Source organism: Peromyscus maniculatus, chromosome 11 (assembly GCF_049852395.1).
Source record: "Peromyscus maniculatus bairdii isolate BWxNUB_F1_BW_parent chromosome 11, HU_Pman_BW_mat_3.1, whole genome shotgun sequence".
NCBI classification, from domain to species: Eukaryota; Metazoa; Chordata; class Mammalia; order Rodentia; family Cricetidae; genus Peromyscus; species Peromyscus maniculatus.
The window spans coordinates 84,467,323-84,481,665 of record NC_134862.1 but is presented as its reverse complement, the minus strand read 5'-3'; the positions used below and the strand labels follow the sequence as shown (position 1 = coordinate 84,481,665).

Genomic DNA, 14,343 nt, shown 5'->3' with positions numbered 1-14,343 from the left:
ATCCGAGTTTATCCATAAATATCCAACAAGGACTTGTAAGCCGACTCTGTACAATTAAAGGCGTTCCCTAAGTTAGGCAGCTATTGTGGTTTTCCAGAACTCATTGTCCTAAGATAGAAGAAAAGTAGGTTCACATTTTTGGTGTGTGTGTGTGTGTGTGTCTGTGTCTGTGTGTGTGTGTGTGTGTGTGTGTGTGTGTGTGTGTGTGTGTGACACTGGAGATGGAACTCTACATTTCCTTAGAATGAGTGAGAGTTGATATAGTTAGAGGTTCCCTCAGCCACCAGCTAATGAGCAGTGAGCACGAACCGGGTTCCAAACATTGCTCCCGGCATGGCTGTGCTAGGTGAGCTCCTCCACAAAGCTTCCCACTCCGTGGAAGCTACCCTGCATGAAGGGAAGACAGAGTAAGATGGAGCGCATATCAGGCCAGAGCTGTGGACAGATGAGGCCCCTTTATGTTCCACGGGCAGAGGTGGTCGTAGGGTAGGATGGGGGGTGACCTCTGATCTGGGACCTAAACTGGTGGAAAGATAAAGAGGAAGTAGAGGGGAAGGAGGTCCAGATTAGATTGGTGTAAAAAGGGTAGAGAGGGGGAGAAACTGTGGAGCCTTGTCTCTCTGCAAGACAGGAGATGAGGGTGTTAGATACATGGGTGTTTGAGAGGGAGAGAGGGAGGGAAGGAAGGGGAGGGGAGAAGAGAAGCAAGCAGAGGAAGCGAGGATCCAGCAAGAGAGAGCGGACCTGAGGAGAATAGGGAAATGGTGGAGTACTGTGAGGCATGTGAGGACAAGCTGGTGAGGACAAGCTGGCGAGGCCATGAAGGTGGTTAGCAGGAACCACAGACAGCCCAGCTGAACTTGCAGGTTCTGTTCTGTGATGATGTCCTGTGGTTTGCGTCTCCCCAGCCGGGAAAGGCAGCAATGTCTTTCCAAGTTGAAGGTTACAGCTGGAAGCCAGCAGGGGGCAAAGGTGGCCTTGGTGCCCAGATGTCCCACCTGGGGTGCAGGCAGGAAGGAGGGAATCAGGAGGGCCTAGAGATAAAGAAGAGGCTCCTCTGAGTTAAAAATCAAGTGTGCAAACAGGAGAGCCCAAACAAGAGAGCACAGAGTCCAGGGCCTGGGATTCAGCATTCTGAGACATTGGGCTTCTGAGTCGGCTGCAATCCTCTGAGACTTTATAAAGTATGCTCTTCCTGAGGATGCTGGGCTGGGGAGAACGGCTCTGCATGTGATGACAAGCGTAACGGAAAAGATGATGCTTGGATTTCTAGAAGGATATAAAAGAGCAGACGAGTTTGATGTGGTGGCAGGAGGAGGGATGAGTACCAGTCAAGAGCAGACTGAGTGGTGTGGGGAGACGGCTGCTCAATCTCAGAAAACAACCTAATACTAAAATCCAGTAGCAACAGCAGAAACTGAAAGAATTACCTTTTCCCTCTCAAAACTGAAAGCAAAACGAGACCCGAATGAAACACTAAAAGAAAACCACATTCTGTTTTCATTACCGGGTATTGATGCTGAACTCCATCTAAAGTGGTTACTTAGTAACTTCTCTCGCCGTCTAGCAGGTAATCATTACACAGTGGCTGGACTCCTATCCTTATAAGGATTGAACACGTAGTCTCGTTTCTTTGTACCATCTCTCTTGGCATCGTACCTGGCTGTTCCCTTGAGCTTTATAATCCCAGACGATAATGGTCCTCTCTGTAGTGGCAACGATTCGCTTTAGCTGGCCCAAGTAATCGCAGCCCGTAATCCAGGAGGTATCCTGACAGAAAAGCATAGAGTTGGAGGCTTTAAGGCTAAGGATAACGCCCAAGTGGTAGACCACTTGCCCAGCATGCACCAGGCCCTAGGTTTAGACTCGAGTACCATACGATAGAGGGGATTGAGAATCACAATGCTTTACTCTCTACCTCGAGGTGCTGGATAGCAGGAAGTAGGTCACTGACATTAGAAATCCCACGTGGCAGCGGAGCCTACATTGCATCTCCTTGGAGTGGCATAAGGAAAGGAAAAGGATCCCTCCAATCTGCCTTGTTTCCCAGGACCGCTAGCTGGAGACTGAGTTAGTGTGGGAATTTCTCCTTAGAAGAGCGGGACAGCTGGGCAAGCATTTGAACCATTCACATCAGTGAGACCATTTATTTACATGCACAGCTAGAACCAGGGCTCCGATTAAGCAAGTGCTCCACCCTGCTGCCTACTATCGCTTTCATCTAGAAAAACCCTTAGTGATCAGTGATCTAGCTGATCATAATCTGAGGCCTACTGGTCTTTCTTGGGTCTGAACTCAAGCCTGGAAGTTTTTGTTTTTGTTTTTGTTTTTTTCAAGACAGGGTTTCTCTGTGTAGCTTTGCGCCTTTCCTGGAACTCATTTGGTAGCCCAGGCTGGCCTCGAACTCACAGAGATCCGCCTGCCTCTGCCTCCCGAGTGCTGGGATTAAAGGTGTGCGCCACCACTGCCCGGCAGCCTGGAAGTTTTAACAGCATCAGCGGAAACGGCAGCCTGGATTGCCTGGAGTGTCAGAAACTTGTGTGCACGTGAATCTTCCCTAAACCCACCAAGAATCCAATGGGTTTGTTCCATTACAGAAATGGAGACTGAGAAGTTTAACAAGAACCGGGCTCCTTTATCGGGTAGTGTGTCATCTCTTGGTAGTTTAGTGAATTCATGGCATACATGCTAACAGGGATAAAACAAAACAAAACAAAAAATCCCAAATCTCCAGCATTCCCCCATCTCTCATAAATCTGCAGGGTGGAGGTTGAGAGTGGCTCAGAAAACAAACCACCTCATCTCAGAAAACCATAGCTTTTCATCTCATGCAATAAGAATGACAAAATTGCACTCAAATTTTTATGGCATTTTTCAAGCTGAAAATGTTCTCAGATTATCATAACTTGGGGTATCAATTTTTTAAAACAACGTTTAATTAAAACTCAGAAGCTTTTAATTAAAGTTTGAAGAAGTAACTAGTTTCCCAGCAATTCTCTGTGGATAACTGAACTCCAGGAAGTAACACTTGGGTCTTTGCTATTATTCAAGGCTTAGTTTTGAGCCTAGTAAATGAATGTAAAATCCACAATCTTCAAGTATCATTTTTAAAAAATTTCACAAACCTTTGCGTAGGGTGTGTGTGTGTGTGTGTGTGTGTGTGTGTGTGTGTGTGTCCTGATGTACATGTGGAGGACATAGGACAGCCTCGGGTGTCAGCCCTGACCTTCCTTCTTGCTGGAGAAACAGTCTCTTATTCGATGTTGCATATACCAGCCTACTTGACCTGAAAGTTTCCTAGATTTTTCCTGTTTCCACCTCCCATCTTATCCTCATATAAACATGGGGTAACAGATACACACTCTGGTGCCCAGATTTACAGATGTCCTGGGGATTCAAACTCAAGACCTCATACTCACATAGTGATCACGTTGCCGCCCCCACCCCCCACCCCCAGCCCCCGCCCCAGCCATCTCTCCAACCCTTCAGATGGCAGAGCCTGTTTAAGCAGGCATTTCATTGAGATTTTTTGAGGAACTGTGGAAGAACCATCACTGCAGCCCTAACCTTGACTTACTTCAGAATCTTTTAATGTACTTACTGTAACATTGGTGCTGGTCTGAACTCTCATCTGTGAGTAAAGATGAAATCGAGTTAGAATCTTCAGTAAGAATAAGAAAGCTGTGGCTACACACAATCCCTCTGGTTTGCTCCCACTTGTCATCTTACCTGCTGAGAGAATTTTCTCTTGACTTCTTCCTCAGATTCACCTAACTCTGTGGTTTGCAGAGAGCAAGACTTCCACCTCTATGGTTGGTGCTTAGCCATGATGATTCTCCTCTTGATATTATTATTATTATTATTATTATTATTATTATTATTATATTTTGTTCCTTCCACATGCAAAAACCTTTTTTTTAAGCTATTCAGAGCAACATTTGTTATCAAAGTTAGAAATGCAAAATAACACAGCAAAGACAAGAGTAGCTCCCAGAGTGCTAAACAGATCAATAGCAGCAGAGGGACATATTAATTGCAAGAATTTTCTGGGTGCTCACAGGCTGGTGCATTAGATGTATTCACTCATTTAACCCCACAGCTATGTGGGGAGGAAAATCCATTGCTCTGGATGAGGTCTGGGACCTGGAGACATTAAATACCACACCCAGCCAAGTCTGTAGTAAGCCAGACAACAGACTCTGTCCACAAACCCAAAGCCACAGACTCTGTCCACAAACCCCAGAGCCACAGACTCTGGCCACAAACACCAGAACCCCAGACTCTGGCCACATGCCCAAAGCCACAGACTTTGGCCACACGCCCCATGTCGGGTACCCACATGGTCCTTCCCTAACAGTCTCCTTGCCCTAGCTGTGATCCTTCTGGAGAACTCCCGAGTTGAGTGTTACTGAAGGACTAAAACTGACTTTGGAAATGATTACATCGATTACCGTTTTCTTACACAGTAAAAGCCCATCATTGTCTTCAGTTAAAAATGAGCTTTGAATCTTTACTCTGTGTATTTAAGAGCAAGAATGCATATCTTCTTTTCACATTGAAGAACATAGGACACACCACCACACATTGTTTTGAAATATTCATGTTTCTGATTCATCATTGAATCTGATCATCATATTGTCCGTTTATCCCAATGTGAAGACACGAAAGCCCATGAAGTTCCTTATTCAACACCATAGAAAGCCAGAGACACCTTAGACATTTCATCTGCACCAAGCCCACTGTCCTCATCATATCTTCTATTACTTGGCTGGCATGTGTTTAAAGTTTTATCTTGGAAATTATCCAGATCAACACTTTACATGGTGGATGCCACATGATTCACTATGACACTCTTGAGAAACAATACCAAATGCAGCAATCAAACCTCAGCAATCATATCAGGGCTCAGTGATCCTCGGTTTTGTTTGTTTGTTTATATAAATAATACTGAAATGTTGTTGTGTTTTCTGAAGCATCTGGATAATGCATAGATAAAACACAGGAAGAGAAAAGGGGAGGGAGAGGGCAAGATTTCAAATTACCTGACTGTTAAAGACTGTTATCAATCCTTTCTGAGATGCCGTTATCAATAAATCCAACTGTGGGACCTTCACAATGCATTTGATCACATCTCGTCTTCTACTGCCTGTCAAAAGCATGTGATTAGTGTCAACTTCCAGAGGTTCTAAAATTCATTTGTTATTGGTCTAAAACAAGAAAAAGGAAGAAAAAGAAGGCAGCCAACATTTTACTAGAAGCCCTGAGTTACTTAAAACTTAGAATAAAGCCATTAAAGAAAAACAAAACCCTACAACTACGCTTGGTTTTTAATTATCCTTAGAGATATAATATGACTATAGAATATTTCAGATAAATATGGTGCATGAGTTCCAAAACAACTTGCAACTCTACACTCTGACACCCACCCACACCCCTCACAGTGTGTGCGCGCACACGCGAGCACACACACACACACACACACACACACACACACACACACACACCACTATGGGCACATTTCACAGAGAATGGGTTTTCTAAACATCATTTGGAATCATTTCTCCTTTGAGGTTTTTCACATCTCTTAGCGGTCTTTTCTTTGAAGTGTCACCATCACCATCGTGGTAGACACAGACTAAAGTCCCAACACTATCTCAGGCTTTCCATTATAAAATAATCAAACTGCCTTAATGCTATTTTAAGACTTCTAAAAACATTTTGTGCATCTGGGGAAATAGCACTAGATACTTTGATGTTTCTGTGCCCACCCACAGGCAGAAGGACAGAGCTGTATACCCAATCCTTCTCAGGGTGAGTTAACTTTTGTTTCCTTGGATTTTAGTTTGGTGTGTAGCCCAGGCTTTCCTCCTGCCTTAATGTCCCCGGTGCTGGGATTACAGGTGTATACCACCATGGTCTGCTCATGGTGACGTGATTTTTTTATCATTGCAAACACTTAGAGAAGAACGGACATGAACAGACTCTGTATTCCATTTAGCAGGGGGACACATAAGAGCAAATATCAGATGAGGCTGGGGAGGGGAGGTATGTCCTTTTCTTCACTGCAGTGTCTCCAGCATTCAGGTCCCTGACCTGCACCGTAGATGCTGTTCCAATTGAGCTGCATCCCCACTCCGAGGTGCATTTGTTAAAGGAACACCAGACTCAACCTCGAGTCCTCCCTTCATCTCAGAACATGGAGTGCAATGCTAAGAGACAGGAAGAGGCTCTAGGTTTAATCTCTTCTGATCCTTTCCCACCCTGGGTGAACGAACAGGGAAGAAAACCCAGTGTCAAGGGTGCAGAAGGATGGGAGTACCCAAGTCCCAGGGTCAAATTTGAGAACAACAACAACAACAAAAACAAACAAACAACCAAAAAAGATGACACCTGGAAACTGGGAGGTCCTACGATGAGCTAATGCCTGTCCATGACCGGCTCAAACTCAGTTTCAGAGAAACTGTCTGCGGAAGAATCAAGGATAGCAGGTTGGGAGGAGCTTCACTTGGGAACTCTTTGAGAACATTGTAAAGACACACGGTTCCTTCTGGTGTCACTGGGACACGTGCCAATAGGATGTCATCATAGAGACTTAACCAGAGGTCTGAGCCTCTTCACACGCTGACTTCTTTCCACGCTCACATTTGGTAGCATCTTTCAGAGTGAGGGTGACCTTCCAGTTTCAACTGCAGATAGTTTCTCTGGAAACTGAACCCAAGTTGATACTGATGTGGAACTGAGCGAGGACATGAAATAAAAGGTGATTCTTTGGAAATAGTATGTTCCTGGTGCTCAGTTTTGAGAAAAACTATTAAAATTCATACTAACTGGGAAAGGAAATGCAAAAGTCACCTGAAATCACAATTCGCTGTTTTCTGGACACAAGGAAAACCAAATTTTCTTCATCCAGCTGCGAAGTAAGAGGATCTTCTTCAGAGGAGAAATAGCCAAAGATCTAAAATCGCAAACAGAATAAACACAGTGTCTCAGAGCTGGCTGTCAAGTAACAACAGCTTCTGCATCGGCTGGATTCAAAGTCTAAGGGAGCTGAAATGCACCTTGTTTTCTGATGTCAGAGTAGAGAGTCCCCTGGGAATAAGGGACACTCTGACATTCAACACCCTTTTCACTGATGATGAGTGATTTCCAGGGGGAGACTGACATCTTTTCCGTGGAGCAACCATGCACCAAGTTGGTGTCCTTGTTCAGAATGAACACTCTATTACCATCTTACCCTTGTTCGAAAATGAAGTCAACCTTCATCGGACAGGGCCTCAGCTATGCACATTCGCCATGAATGACTATTCCTAACCATCCTCTATCAATCTTACTGGGTCAGATTTTTCATCCTGGCAGTGGGAAGTTTCAGAATATAAAGGATTTTAGATTCTTTGATTAGCTGCCCACTTCCCAGTGTTGATTGAAAATCAGCTACCTTGCTATAAGAAGATATTATGAGTATTAAAAGTGATCTTTTCAAATAAATTATCAAATTATGGAAGTTTCAAAATCAGAGGCCCTTGAAAAAAATGTTAGCATCTGTAAGCCAGGCACAGTGACACACAAACCTGTAAGCTCAGTTATTAAAAGGTTGAGGTAAGATGTTTGAGACCAGTTTGAGGCCAGCCTGGACAACACAGGAAAAGTCTATCTCAAAAGCCACCAGCAACAAAATAACTCCTATTAACTTATTAATGAGCAGAAATAAATTTTCTTACCCATTAATGAGAATTTTCAAAGAAATTAGGAATTTTGAATTTTGCGTGTGTGTGTGTGTGTGTGTGTGTGTGTGTGTGTGTGTGTGTGTGTGCATGCATGTGCTTGTCATTATCGGTGTCTTTCTCTAGCTCTGTTTTCTGAGACAGCATCTCTTACTGAGGCTGGAGCTCACCCATCCAGCTCTGGACAAAGAGCTGTGGGGATCCACCTGCTTCTGTCCAGCCAGCACTGGGCTGACTGCATGCTCTGCAGCTGGGCTGACTGCATGCTCTGCGGCTGGGCTGACTGCATGCTCTGCAGCTGGGCTGACTTCGGTGTGGATGCTGCAGACTCTGAGCTCAAGTCTTCATGCTTGGGCAGAAAGCACTTTACCCAGGGAGCCATCTCCGCAGCCCCACCACCTACCCTCCCGCATTACCCTTTTTTTTTTTTTCCTAATGCTACCAAAACAAATGGTCACAAATCTGACTTTAAAAGCCTCTTTGTAAACCCGTAGTTTCATAGATTTTAACCGGTCTCAGCAGGCTCGAATCGAAGAGATGTAGAAATGTGTGTTTACTGGAGTCTTCAGGAAGAATCAGTTTTCCATCATTCAGGCTTGTCGGCATGAGGTTGATCTGCCTGTTTCCTGTTGGCTGACACTGCCTAGATTCCAGGGATTTCCATTCAGTCCAAGACCTAAGTGCACCCTTGTCAGCATCAGCAGCAGAGTCCCAAGTCACTTTCCTGTTTGGGATCCTTCCCCTCCCTATCTTATTTGGAAGGACTTTGAAGCACTTAGATAATCTAAGATAATGTCCCCATATTAAGCTCCACTGGTTAGTCCCTTAAAGCCATCAGCAAATTCCCTTCACAATTACCTAGGATGGTGACTGATTGTACAACTGGGGACCAGGACTCTTGGGAAGGAGGGCACTTTTATATGCCCTTATTTTATAAGCACTCCAGCACAATTAATAAATGTTTGGCAGTCCGTGTAACCTAAGAGAGTAGTGTGAAATGATAATGTACAGGTCAGAAAGTGAAATGACACTGGGGACCATGATTCCTCAGCTCCCTGTTAAAGAAGTTCCAGTGTTTCTCGAGGTAGGAGAATTCTACACGGTCCTGCTAACTCTAAACCAGCCTCCATGTTTACAGTAACCACAAATAGTTTACACACAGCCATTCACCCTGATTTCTTATTTCTGCAGAATCATTGTGGAGATGGTGACAGTGTGTCTGATCAGTGTCTGAGAAGAGATGTGTAAAGAGGTGTGGCAGCAATGCCCCCCTGCAGGCAGAATTACACACTTCGGGACCTGGACATGGGTTCAAATCCTCATTCTATTGTCAGCTAGTCTCATAATCCCAAGCCAGTGTCAGGAGTTCTCTGTGCCTGAAATTTCCCCATCTGGAAAATGATCACCAGGATATGAGGATGTGGTTGATTATATTTCTTAGTAATCAGAAGGAATATAATGTACTTGGATTATACCAAGCGCCAGATAGGAACTCAGTTGATGTCAACATGTGAGGAATGGGGCCCTAGGTTTCTGGGAACAGTATAGGAAATAGAACTTAGGTTCCTCTAACTCCTTGCCAGTTAAAAATCATCCAGTAAGCACTGTTGCTGTCTGAGCAGACATGTCAGTCATGCATTTTATCACACATATCCCTTGGAGTCATAGCCATGTGGGTTTACATGCTACATCTACTCCTGCCAAAATTACCAATTTTGACAAGATATGCAAGAAGTAGAAATGTGACCCATTGAACAGAAGATAGGGATTAGAGAAAGTGGGAAGGAGCAAGAGACAGTAATGGTAGAGTGAATATGATCTAAATATACTATACAAATGTGGGAAATGTCATATGAAATCCATTATGTATTATTAATATATGCTAATAAAAATTTTAAAAAGCTGATTGATTTTGCTACTTTCACTTATAACAAACACTTTATCACATTGCTTAATAACTTCTCAAGGAAACCAAGTGCATCAAATAATTGAAAATTATTCAGGAAAATTTTTTGATATAGTAGGTAATAAGAAGAGGTGGCAAAGCTGATTTTGAAAGGTTATGTTTCAAGGAGAAAATTTTATGATCAAAGGGAAACTTCTCTTGTCATCTTATGATAAACAGTAGCCTCAAGAATCTCTAGTTGCTTTCTTGAAAATTTAAATTTCAAGCTAGAAACTGTAACACGATTTAAGCATATTGCCGGCCTGAGTACTTTATGACTATCAAATATATTATAACGAACAACATTAATATTCTTTTAACAGTGCAATATCCAGAGATTCCCCATACTTCCAGCAATTCAAAAAAATTTTGATTACTTAAGGAACATATGTTCAGTGTAGAACATATGGAGAAAATGAAAAGCAGGTAGATCAAATAAAAACTTGCATGTAGCTTATTTTTTAATCTACTCTAGAATATTCTTTTAACATTTTGAAGTTAGCAAAATACAATTTTAACTTTATAATAATTCACTTTAAGTTTACCGTGGGGGCATGATTGGCATCCTATGTGGTATATTATGACTGGAGTTTGAATTAGTTCACAGTGTGCTCCTAAAAGTCTGTTTCTGTGTTCCTCTCTTGGTTTCCTTTCCTGTCGCTGTGATAAAATATTCCGGGGAAGCCACTGAAGAGAGAGGGGGCTTGTTCCGTCTTACGTCTCCAGCAGTGGATAGTTGGTCATGGTGAGGGAGACCGGGCAGTGAGCAGGGAAGCAGGTGCTAAGAGCACCAAGCCAGCTGGTCACCTTGCACCCAAACTCAGAAATGCAGAGACTAAACAAGAAGCTGAGCTAGGCTGAAAAACACAAGACCACCCCCCACCCCCGCTTCAGAGACTCCCTTCCTCCCCGAAGTCCACAGCCTTCCAAACAGTCCCACCATGTGGGGATCAAGACATTTCATATACAAACTACAACAGCTGCCTGCTAGCAACACAGACTAACGTGGTGGTTTTTAAAATGTAGACCAGGTCTTTTCACTGATTAGCTTCGTAAGTGTAAGGCAATCCCACTGGTCACATTTCTTTACATCTAGTTTCTCTCATCATATATTACAGGGGCAGACCTAGATTATGTTTCCACTAGTTCTAAGATTTCACTAGTCTAATAATATAAAAGTCTCCAAGTGCACTTGCATCTAAACCTCAGAAAAAGAAATTGTAACTTTTTTTTATAGCATTGCTGTGACAAATAGATTTATATTTTGGAATCAGATTGTGCAATTTTGCCTGATTTTTGAAGAATGAATCCAACTCATATGGCCTGATCAATGATTATTAACTGAAAGACACTTTATAAAAACCAGGTAATCAGTATTGAAATGAAGTGAATCTTCATTGGTTAATATTGAATTTCCATTTTACAGATGACAGATCAGAAGCCCAGAAAGATTAGGTTGCAGATCAGAAGCCCAGAAAGATTAGGTTGCAGTACTCCGAATAGCAACACCCCTTGAGGGATGGTGACTCACATGGTTGTTAAGAAAATGGTAGTGCAATGAAGGCTGAGCATCATGCATAGATTCCTCGAGCGTCAGCCAACTTCCACATGCATCAAGTACATTAGAGGCTGCTCACAGGCTGGTCTGTCAAAGCTATAAGGTTTATAGGAGCCCAAAAGATGGGAAAGGATAATGGCATCTGGAATTGGCAGATGAGACCAAAGCCCACTTTTTATGTGGCTTTGGATAAGTCAGGTACTGGTCTGGGTTTCTCTGTTCTCAACCTCACTATGGCAGGAGTATGGTTTTCTACAACCTGCATGTGGATCTGTTGTGAGGACTAAATGGGAACCTGGGATTTATGAAAATGAGAAGAGATTTTAGGAATGTAAGAAGATTGTGTAAGACTAGAAGGGGCAGATGTCACAGAAAAGGAGACTCAAATTCCTCCTCTACACAACTGAAAAGAAAAATGCTGATTTACTTTACAATCACACTCCATTACACTCAAAGACTCTCAATTTCTACCAACTAGCACTATGTCTTATCACTCGGCATGTATGGAACCAAAGAGTCCTGGGTCTCTTTACAGTATGTGATTTGAAGCTGTATTGCTAAGACAGCGGTGTTGGTTAGTAAAAATGTAAAACAGATGCTTCATGCTAATATATTAAAAAAATGTATGCCCTTGAGGAAGTCTGTTGATATTGTTGTAGGTGCTTAGTTTCAGAGACTCAGGGAGGTGGGAGTGGATCTGGGAGGATTTGGGGTACGTGTGGATATGATCAAACTACATTGCATATAGTTTTCAAAGAATTCATAAAAATTACATAAAAAACAAGGTGCTGCCCCAAAATACAAAGTTGGAGTTTTCTAACATGTGGCTGGACAAGGTTTCTTTATCTTTCCATTGTTTGCTAGTAAAAGCCTGACCTTGGTAGTCAGGAAGAATTCATTCTGTTCCTATTTTGACATTTTTTGTGATGTCCAATAGAAATATAATCTTACAGTAGCTGCATGAAACATAGAGCAAAAATTAAATCAACTTCATTAGTGTATTTTATTTAACTCAGCATGTTGAAAACATAATTTCAACATATAATCAATATCAAAAGTCACTGTGACATGCTTTGCATCTTTTTGTACAATGCTTTTGAAATTGTATGTATTTTATACTTACAGTACATCTTAACTCAGACAAATCACACTTCCAACATTTGACAGTCCCGTGTGGCAAAGGGCAGCTATTCAACATACAGGTCTAGAGCATCTAAGGATTCATTTCCCAGATGGTATCTTTCCTATCAGAGCTCTCATGCAGTTTTATTATATTGTACACTCACTGAAGATGAGCCCAGTGTTTCCCATTCTTATTCTGAATGTCCTGATGTAGGTATGTGGTTGTGCCAGAACCATCCAGGCAGAGAGCACATGCACACCTCAGCCCACCTGTGCTCAGTGGACTGGGTCTCTTGTCCTTGGTAATATATGAAAGGTGCTTTGAAGTTTCATTCAATGTATCCTGAGCTGAATTTACTGTAATTTTAGCAATATCAACAATAATGCATAGTGGGCTATAGAAAGACAGAACATCACTGCACAAAATTCAGTTAATGAAGCTGAACTCTTTACCAAAAAAAAAAAAGTTAAATCTCCAATTCCAAGACATCTTGGAAACTTGGCCACAAACACAGGATGAAAAAGTCAACAGTGTGGCCTCTGCAATGTCATTCCCAGGAAAAGGAGAGGTGGAGAGGGGAGGTGAGAGAGGAGAAGAAAGAGAGGGGAGGGGAACTTAACAATCAGAATTCTTCCTTTTTGATCCTTGAGCTTTATGGTGCGGTTTGCATTCCTTCCCATTTCTATTTGCTGCTAGATTATGTATTTTCATATATTCTCTAGGCATATCAACCTCTGCATGTAGCTGTATGCAACCAATGATAGCTATAAATGCAACCCCACACAACACTGTACACTTACTTCGACCATGAGAATTTTCCTGTCATGTTTTGTAACCCCATCTTGCCCTAAGCTTTATAGATGATAGCGTTGTCTCTACATGTCAAAAGGTTGGACACGTCTGAACTGTTTCCGTTGGAATCACGATGTCAAAGTATATTCTGGGGATATAAACTCAGGGCCCAGTGCTTGCCTAGGGGGGTACTTTACTCACTGAGCCTTCTTCTCACCCCTCATATTTCTACTGGACAGCACAGAGAATGCCAACATAGAAAAAGAACTAATTGTTCCTGATCATCAAGGACAGAGTTTTTACCTACAAACAACAGAAAAAGCAAGAGACCTCTTGATGTCACAGCTGAGCAAAGTACTAAGTTAAATTTATATTTCAATTCTTAAAAAAAAAAGAAAAGAAAGAAAACTGAATGTACTTTGGGAATTTACAGCATGGCAGAATCTTTGCATTAGACTGTAGCTAGCCAAGCTTTGTAGGTAAGACTGTAGGGAGCCAAGCTTTGTAGGTATTCCGGAATAGTCTGTGGGAAAGTCTCCCAATCTGTACAATTTGTTACATGGTCATTAAGGATAGATACAAATTTTCTCACTAGTGTTTTGAATGTTTTAATGTAGCTGTCTGGTTCTGCCTAAGCCTTCTAAGCCTGGTTGAGTACCTGAAGTCTGTTCAACCTTTGCTTAATAGGTCAAGAGTATTTATAAGAATGAGGAAAAAAGAAGTAAGATGCATTGAAACTCAGTTATTGGAATGTTGGGGTATAGTTTGTTTATACAGCAAAGGTGTAAATCCTGTCAACAACCTGCAAACTTACACTCATTCTTTCCTAGAGGGTCCTCCAAATGAGACCACAGCCTAACTAACTGCTGACTGCAGCTTTAGGAGACTTTGAGGATTTCCCAGGACCATTTCTCAGACTCCTTGTCAATGGAAACTACGACATAATATATGACTTTTTAAATTGCTAGATGTATAGTCATTTGTTCTAGACACACAAGGGGGAGAAAAAGAAAGAAAAATTTAAAAAAGCTCCCTTTTCAGTTAATTCTCTTTAATTTTTACTCTGTTTTGTAATTCTTTTAAAAGTAGGGGCAGCTACTGGATTTTTTTATTATCAATTATTGTCTTCCTTTTTAATTTATTTAATCTTAAAGATTAGGAGTCAGCAACCTTCAGAGAAGGGGACAGGTAGTAAATAGTGAAG

General features: G+C 42.1%; 1 protein-coding gene across 2 annotated transcripts in view; it reads right to left on the bottom strand.

The window, feature by feature from the left end:
* Wdr64 (WD repeat domain 64) overlaps positions 1-14,343 on the bottom strand; it is a 104,447-nt gene that overhangs the window by 81,952 nt on the left and 8,152 nt on the right. For both annotated transcript variants that reach the window (XR_013043415.1, XM_042258656.2), the window contains exons 3-6: positions 6,853-6,955; positions 5,043-5,146; positions 3,602-3,631; positions 1,660-1,770 (exon numbers count right to left, since the gene is read on the bottom strand). Coding sequence is in view for 1 of the 2 variants with exons in the window: in XM_042258656.2 (XP_042114590.2) it covers positions 1,660-1,770; positions 3,602-3,631; positions 5,043-5,146; positions 6,853-6,955 (348 nt within the window). In the remaining variant the exon portion in view is untranslated. The remainder of the gene's footprint in view (positions 1-1,659; positions 1,771-3,601; positions 3,632-5,042; positions 5,147-6,852; positions 6,956-14,343) is intronic.